This window comes from Pelophylax lessonae (assembly GCF_965119305.1).
Source record: "Pelophylax lessonae genome assembly, chromosome: 2".
NCBI lineage: Eukaryota > Metazoa > Chordata > Amphibia > Anura > Ranidae > Pelophylax > Pelophylax lessonae.
Genome location: NC_138769.1, coordinates 607,899,848 through 607,912,961, shown reverse-complemented (window position 1 = coordinate 607,912,961; position 13,114 = coordinate 607,899,848). Strand labels below are relative to the sequence as shown.

General features: G+C 41.8%; 1 protein-coding gene across 1 annotated transcript in view; it reads right to left on the bottom strand.

The window, feature by feature from the left end:
* Positions 1 to 12,680, bottom strand: part of LOC309545287 (uncharacterized protein) — a gene marked incomplete at its 3' end in the record, with an annotated part of 724,166 nt that extends 711,486 nt beyond the window's left edge. Inside the window, exons 1-9 of the mRNA XM_082244424.1 lie at positions 11,964 to 12,680; positions 11,622 to 11,842; positions 11,443 to 11,503; positions 11,224 to 11,319; positions 10,805 to 10,969; positions 10,157 to 10,282; positions 9,770 to 9,990; positions 8,548 to 8,582; positions 8,215 to 8,460 (exon numbers count right to left, since the gene is read on the bottom strand). Coding sequence (XP_082100550.1) covers positions 8,215 to 8,460; positions 8,548 to 8,582; positions 9,770 to 9,990; positions 10,157 to 10,282; positions 10,805 to 10,969; positions 11,224 to 11,319; positions 11,443 to 11,503; positions 11,622 to 11,842; positions 11,964 to 12,590 — 1,798 coding nt within the window. The 5' untranslated portion in view covers positions 12,591 to 12,680. The remainder of the gene's footprint in view (positions 1 to 8,214; positions 8,461 to 8,547; positions 8,583 to 9,769; positions 9,991 to 10,156; positions 10,283 to 10,804; positions 10,970 to 11,223; positions 11,320 to 11,442; positions 11,504 to 11,621; positions 11,843 to 11,963) is intronic.
* Positions 12,681 to 13,114: the final 434 nt, after the last annotated feature.

The window sequence follows — 13,114 nt, the reverse complement described above, 5'->3', positions numbered from 1 at the left end:
GGTGGTATTTAATCACCCCTGGGTTTTTTATTTCTTACAAAAAAAAAAAGACAGAAAATTTTGAAAAAAAAAAGTTTTTGTTATTTTCTGTGAGTAAATTTTGAAAATAAATACATTTTTCTCCTTCACTGATGTGCGCTGATAAGGCGGTACTGATGGGCACTGATGAGGTGGCACTTATGGGCACTGATGAGGAGGTACTAATATGCCACACTGATGGGCACTGATAGACAGCACTGATGAGCACTGATAGGCGGTACTGATGAGCACTGATAGGCGGCACTGATGGGCACTGGGCACTGAGAGGCAGCACTGATGGGAGGCAGTGATGGGCACTGACAGGCGGCACTGATGGGCACTGACGGGTGCACTGATGGGCACTGATGGGTGGCACTGATGGGCACTGACGGGTGGCACTGACGAGCACTGATGGGCAGCACAATCAGTGCCCACAATCAGTGCCCATAGTGCTGCCAGTCAGTGCCCATCAGTGCCCAGATAAGCAGGCACTGATGGGCACTGACTGGCAGCACTATGGGCACTGATTGTGGGCACTGATGGTGGGCACTGATGGTAGGCAGTAATTGGCCCTTTATTTACATTTTGGGTAATCAGAGCACTGATGATCAGTGCCCTGATTACTTGTACTCGTCTCCCCTATGGGAGACAAGTGTGAGACGAGGAGAGCCGAATAACGGCACTTCCTCATTTACATGTGACCGGCTGTGATTGGACACATCTGATCACATGGGTAAAGAGTCATGTCATTGACTCTTTACCAAGATCGGGATCGCGCCATGTCCTAGCAACACGGTGCGGTCACGATCGCCGCTCCGCGTGCCCCCGGGGGCGCGCAAGAGAGGCTGTTCTGGTGTGCCGTCATATAACGGGGTCCCAGGATAATAGCTGCTCCGCCGTCATTTGACGGTGGGCGGGTAGTATGTGGTTAAGGTAGGTCGAAATTATAGATCTATGAAAAAAAGCATATGTAATGTAAGAGTTTTATTTCCTAAAAATTATCATGTTTGAGGTTTATGCATGTCTGGGAAACTGTCATTTATGACACAGTAAGGCACATTTTAGGAGTATGAGAACTGCAATGTGTTTTTAATAAACTCTTTTTTATGTAACTACCACTGTGCAGCATAATCTAGCTGCACCCATCATTTATGTATGACAGGATTCCTATCATTTATGTGCCTTTGAGTGTATCATATACACTATATTACTAAAAGTATTGGGACTCCTGCCTTTACACGCACATGAACTTTAATGGCATCCCAGTCTGAGTCCGTAGGGTTCAATATTGAGTTGGCCCACCCTTTGCAGCTATAACAGCTTCAACTCTTCTGTGAAAGCTGTCCACAAGGTTTAGGAGTGTGTCTATGGGAATGTTTGACCATCCTTCCAGAAGCACATTTGTGAGGTCAAGGAATGATGTTGGATGAGAAGGCCTGACTAACAGTCTGCGCTCTAATTCATCCCAAAGGTGTTCTATCGGGTTGAGGTCAGGATTCTGTGCAGGCCAATCAAGTTCCTCCACCCCACACTCGCTCATCCATTTCTTTATTGACCTTGCTTTGTGCACTGGTGCACAGTCATGGTGGGAAAGGAAGGGGCCATCCCCAAACTGTTCCTGCAGTGAACATGAAATGCAGGGAACATGAAATTGTCCAAAATGTCTTGGTATGCTGATACCTTAAGAGTTCCCTTCACTGGAACTAAGGACCCAAGCCCAACCCCTGAAAACAACCCCACACCGTAATCCCCCCTCCACCAAATGATTTGTACCAGTGCACAAAGCAAGGTCCATAAAGACATGGATGAGCGAGTTTGGGGTGGAGGAACTTGACTAGCCTGCATAGAGTCCTGACCTCAACACAATAGAACATTGTTAGGATAAATAAGAGCGAAGACTGCGAGCCAGGCCTTCTCGTCCAACAATAGTGCCTGACCTCACGAACACGCTTCTGGAAGAATTGTCAAACATTCCCATAGACACTCCTAAACCTTGTGGACAGGCTTCCCTGAAGAGTTGAATCTGTTATAGTTGCAAAGGGAGGGCATACTCCCTATTGGTAATTGGTAATATAGTGTATTTCACAATCTAAGCAACACCCTTGTTTTAGTATAGACCACTTGACACCTCTCTTAAAGAGGCAAAGCACCTGTCAAAGCACAGATGTGCTGTGGCTAAATGTAGTTAATAGACCATGTTGTGGGGGGACATAACAATTTTGGAATGGGGCCTTATGTTCTGCAGATACAGTATCCCCCATTCTGTGGGTCTGGGTGCACGCCGCCAGTGGCCCCTACTGGCTGTGATTATACACAGCGGGAGCTGATCGGCAGGTAAAGGGGATTCGATTAAATAAATCGATATTGCTGCGCCAAGTGAAAAATGATTCAATCAAGAGTGATTAATTAAATGCATATATAAGATAAGATCAAAATTATATACTATAAAAGCAAATCAATGCTAATATCAAGTGTAAAAACCATTCAAAAAGTCCCAGTGCTTGTGACCAAGTGATTAGTACAGATAAAGTCCCAAAAAGCTCAATAAAAATGAATAAGCCAAACAGATCAAATCAACACTATATCTTCATCTGTAATCAATACTAAGGTGCAAAAGTGCTCCACACTCCACTCAGGTGCTCCCAGTGACTCGTGAAAGATTCGCAGCTCACCTTAGGGATAGACTCCAAGGAGTCATATACACATATGCATCTATGGACCAGCAGCCTGTTATATGCTCTCCTTCCACTTCAGCTGACCCTCCGAGTGCGACAGGAACTCAGCATAAAATAAAGGGGAGAAGGGATCCAGTGCTCTCTGTTTTAACTGCTTTATTTAAATCAAAAAGGCAGAAATCCACTTACATTCCCCAGCACTTCAGCAGTGCGGGCTTGGCTGACAAAGTCATCTGACGCAACGCGTACGGGGGGAGGAGCCTACTCGTAGCACGTCGATCCTTGGGAGGTTCTGTTACAGAGTTATATCTGCTGTTTCAAGCCCGCACTGCTGAAGTGCTGGGGAATGTAAGTGGATTTCTGCCTTTTTGATTTAAATAAAATGGTTAAAACAGAGAGCACCTGAGTGGAGTGTGGAGCACTTTTGCACCTTAGTATTGATTACAGATGAAGATATAGTGTTGATTTGATCTGTTTGACTTATTAATTTTGATTGAGCTTTTTGGGACTTTATTTGTACTAATCACTTGGTCACAAGCACTGGGACTTTTTGAATGGTTTTTACACTTGATATTAGCATTGATTTACTTTTATAGTATATAATTTTGATCTTATCTTATATATGCATTTAATTAATCACTCTGATTGAATAATTTTTCACTTGGCGCAGCAATATCGATTTATTTATTTGTATACACTGGTGTTTTGTGTTCAGCACTGATTGTTTGCTGGCTTGTGCGTTTATTTATTCACTGCATTTTATTTTATTTTTACCCACGTATATGGTTTGCGCTGATTATACCACCATTTTTGATTTTCAAAAATGGTTTCCTGGTGGGGGCGCATAATGCCCTTCAACTCCATCAGGTCAACATGACACTTAAACAACAGCTCTTTTTGTCTGCCAGACTTCATGAACATAGTGGGAAAAATGTCAAACTACTTGCATTCCTGTCTCGGGCGGATTATGTGGATCGCTCTATTGCTCAGATCCGCTTGCCGGACGGATCGGTTTCCTCTGACCCCCCGACTATTAATGAGACATTTCGGTCCTTTTATGCCGACCTGTATTCTGAACAACATATACTAGATGAGGCTGACTTTGAGGGTTTTCTGGAATCTATTTGATTCCCGGTACTGACTGACGCACACAGACAGCTGCTGGAGGGTCCTTTGAAATTGAGACTGCTGTTGGTTCTCTCCCCTCTAAAAAAAACCCTGGACTGGACGGTTTGCTGTAGAATGGTACCAAACGTATGCTGGGGACCTGGCCAAGAGACTACAAGGGCTTTTTGATACAGCTTTAGTGGACGGTGAACTCCCTGCTTCTATGCATGAGGCCTTGATAGTGGTGTTGCCCAAACCCAACAACGACAAATTGCTGTGCGAGTCTTACCGCCCCATCTCCTTGCTTAATAGCAACGTAAAGATTTTGGTGAAGCTCTTAGCTGCGCGCCTTGGCAAGGTTATATGTCACGTCATTCACCCGGACCAGAACGGGTTCATGCGTGGAAAGAGTATGTATGACAACATCTGCTGGCTCTATCTACACTTGCATAGGACGGACACGGAGGCTAGGAGTGGACTCGTGCTTTCACTGGATGTCAGAAAGGCCTTTGACACCGTACGGTGGGCCTTTTTCTGGCAGGTTATTTCCAAAATGGGCTTCGGCCTCTCCTTTATTAGTTGGGTCCACATGCTATACTCAAAACTGTTAGCCAGGGTGTGTACAAATAGAGATGTTTCTGAGCCATTTGACCTCCAGCAGGGCACTAGACAGGGCTGCCCTCTCTCGCCGCTTTTGTTTGCTCTTGCCATCGAGCCGTTGGCTTTGGAGTTGCGGCAGACAGCGTCGGTGGGTGGTATTACATGTGGGGATATGGTTGAGAAAATATCACTGTACGCGGATGAAGCGCTGATTTACCTAGATGGCTTGAAGTCGTCCTTTGTAGCTTTGCTGACGGTGGTGGAGGAGTTTGGGGAGGTATCGGGCCTGCGGATTGGTTGGGAGAAGTCTGTTGCTTTTCCGATTGGCCCTACCTCAGATTTTGGTTATCTGCACAGATCCAGGATACAGGTTTTGTCCACCTTTAAATATTTAGGTGTGCATGTACACTCTGACCTTTCGTCCTATCGCTCCCTTAATGTGCAGCCTATCATATCCCATATGGAAGCCAGACTGCGCACCTGGTCCTCTCTGCTCCTGAATCTGATAGGTAGGATCAACATTTTTAAAAAGATATACTTACCCAAATTTCTATACTTATTTCGAGTTTCACCGGTATTCTTGCCAAAAAGTTTGTTCCGCAAAATTGACTCTATTTTAGCCTCCTTTCTTTGGCAGGGCGGCCACCCCCGCATTGCTAAATCCTCTCTCCATGCCCCTAAGTGTAGTGGTGGGCTGGTCTGTCCAAATCTATATAATTATTTCCTTGCGTCACAACTTGCATACGTATATGATTGGTTCAGGGACTCTCCTGGGAACTTCTCCACTGCCCTCGTGCTGACTCTGCACGGCTCGCGGCAGGCGGTTGTTGACGCCATGCACAGGTCATCATTTAGACGTTGTTCCCGTCTCTTGCCCATTGAGGTGGGGTGGCTGGCCTGGCATGTCGGCAATGCGCTGTTGACAGATAAGGCTATGGTGTCTCCGAATGCTCCGCTGTGGGATAATCCAAATTTTGCCGAGCTCCAGGGTCACCCTGACTTCCGTTGGTGGTCTAGGTTCGGGGTCACTCATGTCTCTCATGTTTTTGCGTCCACCCTCTTTGTATCTTTTGACGATCTGAAGGCTCAACATGGTATGACTAACAGGTTCTTTTTTAAATATTTGTTGATACGTCATGCTGCCCGGGCACAGTTCGGGGGGCTGACCCTGGAGCTCTCGGAATCCCCTATGGAAAAGCTACTGTATAACCCTGACATTACAAAGCTGGTCACTACTATCTACTCCTGATTGCAGCGGGTGCTGATCCCTTCTAGCTGGCATCGCTGAGGTGGATCGCAATGCTTCCGGATTTGTCTGAGGAGGGGTGGGAGGAGGCCTCAGAGGTCTGTTTTCAAGACCTTATTAGCTCTAATAATTGTTTCATACAATATAAGTTTATTCATCATCTACACTATACCCCCCCAAAGGTTGGCCCATATGGGTGTTGACCCAGGGGGCACGTGCCCCAGATGTGCTAGTCCAGCAGCAGACCTTTTACATATGTTCTGGTTATGTCCCCGCATAAAGGACTACTGGAAGGAAGTTTTTGAATGTTTTTATCTCACTTTACACCTGCCTCACACTTCGCACTTCGCACTTCACACTTCGGAAGTTGGACTGCTGGGTATACTCAATGACTTTGTACACTGTACACATGCTAGGACCCTGATCCGAGTGTTATTGTTTTATGCTAGGAAATTGATACTATTACACTGGAAAAATACCGAGCCGTCCGGGATACAAAGGTTCTATGGTGTGGTAAACGGAGATGTACCGATGTATGAATTGATATACAAGAGCAGGGCGTGCCCCCATAAGTTTACTAAAATCGGGCAGCCGTGGTTGGATATTAAGGCCCCTTTCACCCTTTGTCAGTTTTTTTGGCGGATCTGAATGGTCCCCCCATGCATCCCTATGGGGCAACTGATTTAGCCTATGGACTGTCCTGTTTGGGTTCTAGGGTGGGCCCCATTGTCTGTGGGGCCCGACCCCCCCTTATCCTGTTTGCCACTGTTGGCCTTGCACCGAGTTTTGGTGCCGTGTTGTTATTTCCACCTGATCTGTAATGGCCGTGTAATTGTACACTGTTTTGCTTCTTTGTTCAGTTCTTATGTGTTATAATGTAAATTAAAAGTAAACACCTTTAAAAAATGCCATATCGCAAAAAATAACCTGGTCATGAAGGGGGTAAATCTTCCGGAGGTCAAGTGGTAAACCAATAGTCATGTGTCCATAGTTGGTCACAAGGGCATAAATTAATATTTATTTTTCTCCTCCTATATTCTCCATGGACTGTTACTCTTTTTTGTAATATGGTATATAAATTACTTATTTTTTACCCCTATACCTTTGGACTTAATATAGCATTAGAAAAAAGTAGCCAGAGTGCTTTAAAGTGTATGTAAACCCAAATAATGAACTTCTCTTATTTGGTCCATTATAGTCCATTAACTATTCCATCAAAAGTGTTTTGTTATGTCTGCAAAAAAGTTGTGTTGATTCTGCCAGAAATTTTGTCAGTGGAATACTTTCTGTGCACTCTGCCTGCAGTGCCCTCTTTTCAGTTAGTGTTATGTTGAGCGAGATTTGTCACCCTATGACAGAAAGTGTGTTACTGGCAGGATCACCAGGTGAAAATAAAGGAAAAAGCCTTAAAATAGAAAACGAATGCAGCTACCATCTCTAAGGCCTGGATCCCTTTAATATATTACATGTGTTGCTCTTGGGCTTAGATACTATTGAATGCACTGAAAACAAATAAATTTGGGTTTATGATTACAAAAGGGTTTTTGCTGTAGACTGATCTCAGGTTTATCAAATGACAGTGTAATTTACCACTACTACTATAATATATATTATCAGGGCTCCTAAAATTTTAAAGAGTTTGGAAATCTCTAATAGAGAAAAAAAAGGAAATGAAAACACATCAGATTTGAAATCCACATGCAGTTTATTGAAGATATAAAGAAAAGACAGGAAATGCAAGCCTGGGATTGGATAATCCGGTAATGCATTATAAAAGATTTTATATACAACAAACACCCAGAGTTGATACATCCATTACTTCAAAAAACAAAGAAAAGCAAGAATGTCTAGGACTGGCTACAGCCAACACCTAGTGTAGAAGTTCCACTTACTTACAGGGATACCTTCAAGTGCAGTTACATTCTTACATGATACCCTTGGCACATGATATCAATATTCTACTTGATGTATGCTGTAGTGCAGTTTTCCTTTCATGCTTCAAACTATGTTCTTTATTACTTTTTTGTTAATGAACCCATCAATGAGAACTATGCAACTGGTCATACAAAGTAACATTTTGAGCCTTTAGTTAACCATTTATTTTGCCAGCACCCGTGCAGTATGAGGGCCATCCAACTAGATTTTACCAAGTTGGTTGTTCAATAATGGTCGATCTGTTAAGTTTGTTAGTAACCTTAGTGCAATTAGCCAATCAAAATCTTATTGTATATAACCAATTTATGGGTTGCTGTGATGGGGAAGCATAGATTGTTTAAATTAAAGTCAGTCGTGTCTTGAAGAACAAAAAAGGACAGGACAAGGCTGATACAACTGAAGATGACTATGGAAGCTTCTCTCATTTGAGCAGACTGACAAAGGTATAGTAAAGTTTGGCTTGGAAGGGTGGAAACTAGTGCTATGACAGTGTGACATTTTAATAAGATTTCTTGACCTAGGATGATGTTTTTTTTGTAGCTCTTGTAGATGATTGGCTGTAACTGCTGCTTGTTTGGACACCACCACTGCTGTATCCTCCTCCACCACCATATCCGCCGCTTCCTCCAACACTATATCCGCCGCTTCCTCCACCACCATATCCGCCGCTTCCTCCACCACCATATCCGCCGCTTCCTCCACCACCATATCCGCCGCTTCCTCCAGCACCATATCCACCGCCTCCTCCACCAGCACCATATCCACTGCCTCCTCCAACACCGTATCCACTGCCTCCTCCAACACCGTATCCACTGCCTCCTCCGCCAGCACCATATCCAGCTCCTCCGCCAGACATACTTGAACCTCCACCAACCACAGCTGGAATAAAAAATAAGAGTTTTATTTTCTCATGTCTTATATAACAGAGCAAGAATAGCTGTAATCAGAGAACCAATCTATACTTACAAACGCTCACATTGTTCTGTACATGTCCAGACATTCTGCAAAGGCAAACCAATGTTTTATGGCAAATTATTAGGCTGAAATTGTTATCCTATCCATTGTAAAATGCATTGTTAATTCTCAACAAATTTAAAATTAGAAAAATGTAGTCTTACTTTTATTCTGCCTAAACTCCAGTCAGATATATTGAAAAGTATTCACACTCAGGGAAACTGATGCTTGTTCTCCATTAACCATTCCCTTTTTGAGGAAAAACATTGCTTTTTGGGTTTGTTACCAACTAGTCTTATTAGTCCCTTTTGGAATATTGCAATAAGATCTTTTTGCTGTTTTTTCTGTTCCAACTGGGAGAGTGACACACCCCTAATAATGGCCTCAGTAGTCTGTTGGCTTGTAAACAAATGCCTCCAGAGTCACTGTGACCAATAAGAAATTGTTAAATGTTTTAACATCTTAGCATGCCCTAATAATTTGTTTTATGTGACCAATCTCTTTATGCATTTAATTCAATATGTCTTTGATTTGCATCTACAATTAATAACATATTTGCAAATGTAAGACACTTTATCATTCTAGTGAAGATATTAGCATGGATAATTTCAAAGCTCACCATGGGGCGGAATTTTACTGCTTCTGTTGTTATAAATAGGATACTCTGTGTTTCATTACAAATCTCTGATACCTATCCTGCTAAGATTTGCTAACCCTCACAATACAATAGCTTAGGGGCATGGACTAGATCATTATATAACATCATTAGTGGAAGGCATTGCATTTTAGGACTATGAATAAAACAGCTGAAATGTAAAGGAAACAGACGTAAGCTGTGCGTAAACCTTAGTGGACTAATATAAAAATACACTTAATCTTGACGTTCACCCACCCTAGAGGCAATAAAGCAAATATAATTTTGAAATTTTTGTATCCAAAGGCTTTTTCAGAGAAATTACTATTTCATAAAATGTCAGTTATTTTTGACTATGAAGACATGAGATATTACTTTTTAATGCCCATAATCTTTCCCATCCTGTTGGATTGAAGGCTCAAAACATTTGAGTCCAACACTAAGAAACTGCTTGCTTACAACACCTGTGAGTCTCCTGCTAGCTGCTAGAAGCACATATGAGTTAAAGACTTATCCTGCTGTTCACAGCATTTGATAGTCCTATGGGAAACTTGCACAGTACCTGCTCTTTACATTTTAGGTAGATCATCTTGAACTCACCTGTCCTCTTCTCCTTCCAGCAGGCATCTGTATGTGCTAATTTCCACATCAAGGGAAATCTTGACACTCAGTAGCTCTTGGTAGTCACGTATTTGACGAGCCAGGTCTTCTTTGGCTTTCTGTAAAGCAGCCTCAAGGTCAGTCAACTTCTTTTGGGCATCCTTCAATGCGAGTTCTCCACGCTGCTCGGCCTCAGAAATGGAGGTCTGGAGGGCTGTAATCTGCAAAATATTGCTGTCATTTTAGTGTCTTTGTTTAGACTGATTGATCTTTATTTTTCTTAATTTGAATACAGTTATTGGATCTTTTTGAAACACAGTTTAAAAGACATAGTTGTGTAATGAGACTTAAGCCTTTCAAAGAAAATAATATAAATCAAGAAGATACCTGTTTTTTGACATTCTCAATCTCGGATTTCAGCCTCTGGATCATACGGTTAATTTCTGCAATCTCAGTCTTGGTGTTCTTCAGGTTGTCTCCATGTTTTCCAGCTGTAGCCTGTAGTTGCTGAAACTACAATGAGGAAAAGCAGCTTCAAGATTACTGGTGTTAAAAATTTAACAAATCTAACAAAAGTAAAGTTTTAAATGAAAAGAATAACAAAGAATGAGCTAAGGGGTTGCGAGTAAACCACTGCAATAAGCATCTGTGAAGCCTGTAGATGCATAATTCCTGGTTCCCTACATTTGCCATTCTTTACTACTAACATACCTGTACATCTACATACCTATCTGTCTACATGTTAGCCTATCATGAAGAAATTCAAAAGTTTTATATATATATATATATATATATATATATATATATATATATATATGTAGTTCCAGGCAACCGCTTCTAAAAACAATATAGTAAAGGTGTATATGATCATTAACTTATATTTTATACATTACAATCTTTCTTAATTAATATTTCATAACTGATTTCCAAAGTCTGAACTTGCATTGGCAAGTTATCCACACAGACTAAGGGGTGTGGTCTAATTACTTGTTGTGAGTTTCAGTGTATGGACAAAAGTAGATCAAATGAACTTACTTTAAGGGCAAATAAGCCTTGTGTTTCTGCTTTGCTTCTCTCTGCAACAGCTTCATATTGTTTCTTTACATCTCTTAGTATTCCATCAAGAGACAGGTCTCGGTTATTGTCCATAGATAGAATGACAGAGGTGTCACCTGTTCCTCCTTGTGCACTTTGAAGCTCCTGTAAATTACAAACACAAATGATGGATCAAATTAGATAAATCCAGGGACAACTCTTTATCCCCCTTAGTTTGGGAGATTTCTGCTTTCTGTTGCATCTTTGAAAGTGGAGTGGAATCTCCCCAATAGTACACAGATAGAAAGAATAAACTATCAGGCATTTTACCTTTTTCCACTCAATAGAAAGCAAAACAAAAAAGTGTATAGCTATACATTTGCTTTAGGCATGTTTAAATATAAAATAAGTATTCTTACAGCATCATATAACATCCTCAAGAAGTTCAACTCCTCTGTGCTCATGTCAACCTTGATTTCCAAATCTGTTTTGACCATGAATGCAGCATCCACATCCTGAAAAAGAACACAAAAATGTTTCGCTTTGCTTGGCACATTCAAACCACAAGCACATCTTTTTTTATCTTGGTTAACATTACTGTGTAATCAATAGGATGTTAGGTAGCAAATATGTTTTACCTTTTTAAGTGTCACAAATTCATTTTCTGCTGCTGTACGCTTATTAATTTCGTCTTCATATCTGCATAGAAAAAATATGTTGACAGTCTTAAAAAAAAAACTCTATCTTCCTTATTATAATATACATTTTTAATAGTAAAGCTAGAAATATGGACCGACAAATGACAAGGCATACATACTTTTTCTTGAAGTCTTCTACCATTTCTTGCATATTCTTTAGTTCATTCACCAGACGGTCTTTATCACTTAATAGACTATCAAGCTGCCTAGAAAGAAGGCTTATGAAAGCCTCAAAAATTGGTTCTAAGCTGGGCTTTTTTGAGCCACCTTTGCTCCCTTGCTCTTGTAAAAGTTCCCATTTTGTCTCTAGTACTTTGTTTTGCTGTTCCAGGAACCTAACCTGTAACCATAAAGGAAAGTACTGTTAGTTTCCTATGCCCAAGTCCACTAAGATAATAAAAAAAGAATAAGAATAAAAAAAGATCAATTCAAAACAGGAAACAAATTAAAACAACTCTTACCTTGTCAATGAAACTTGCAAATTTGTTGTTTAAAACTTTGATCTGTTCCCTTTCCTCAGTTTTCACTTTTTGAATCTGTGGATCTATTTCAACATTTAGTGGTTTCAAAAGGCTTTGATTTATGCTCACTTCCTGGATGCCACCAGGAGGACACACAGGGAAGCCGTGATCGCCTCCATGTCCTCCTGGACCTCCACCCAAGCCTCCTGCGCCACCACCAAATCCTCCTGCACCACCACCAAATCCTCCTGCGCCACCACCAAATCCTCCTGCACCACCGCCAAATCCTCCTGCACCACCACCAAATCCTCCTGCACCACCGCCAAATCCTCCTGCGCCACCACCAAATCCTCCTGCACCACCGCCATATCCTCCTGCACCACCACCATATCCTCCTGCACCACCACCATATCCTCCTGCACCACCATAGCTTGACCCAACACGAACAGATGAAGTGACTGCAGTTTTCCTTCTTCCACCACCAAGGTTATAGAGACTTTGTGATGATGCACCTACAGAATAAGAGCCGCCTGATCTTCCTCCACCTAGTGAACAGACACTAAAGCCCTTGCTGCTTCTACCACCACCACCACCACCACCACTTTTCATCTGCTTGAAGTTGTTCATAATGGCGTTTAAAAAGATGAAGTTTAAAGGAAACAAAAGAAACAGATAAGACGAAGGAGACTGGGCCCCTTTGCACTGAGAGACCAAAGCATCCCTTTTTATCTGTTTGAAAAAGTTGGGCTTGGTTGCATAGGTATCTGGAGGCCAGCTTATTGCAATAGTGGGTTTGGCAAAGCTGGCAGCCACCCATCAATCTGCTAAACTGATCACACCTATGGGAAATATAGTTTTGTTTGCAATGCTCAGTTTATTTAATCCACATCAGTGTACCTGCTTAAAACATTAATAGATCAAGAGTTACAGTGTATAAATAAATTGTGTCCTTTTTTCTTCCACTGTACTTTGTTAAAATGATAAACCTTTGGGAATTTATTGAAATGTTCTCACAATGCTGTATTCAATTTTGATGTGTAATCTTAACCACTTCAGCCCCGGAAGGATTTGCCCCCTTCCTGACCAGACCCTATTTTGCAAAACAGGCACTGCGTTACTATAACGGACAATTGCGCGGTTGTGTGACACTG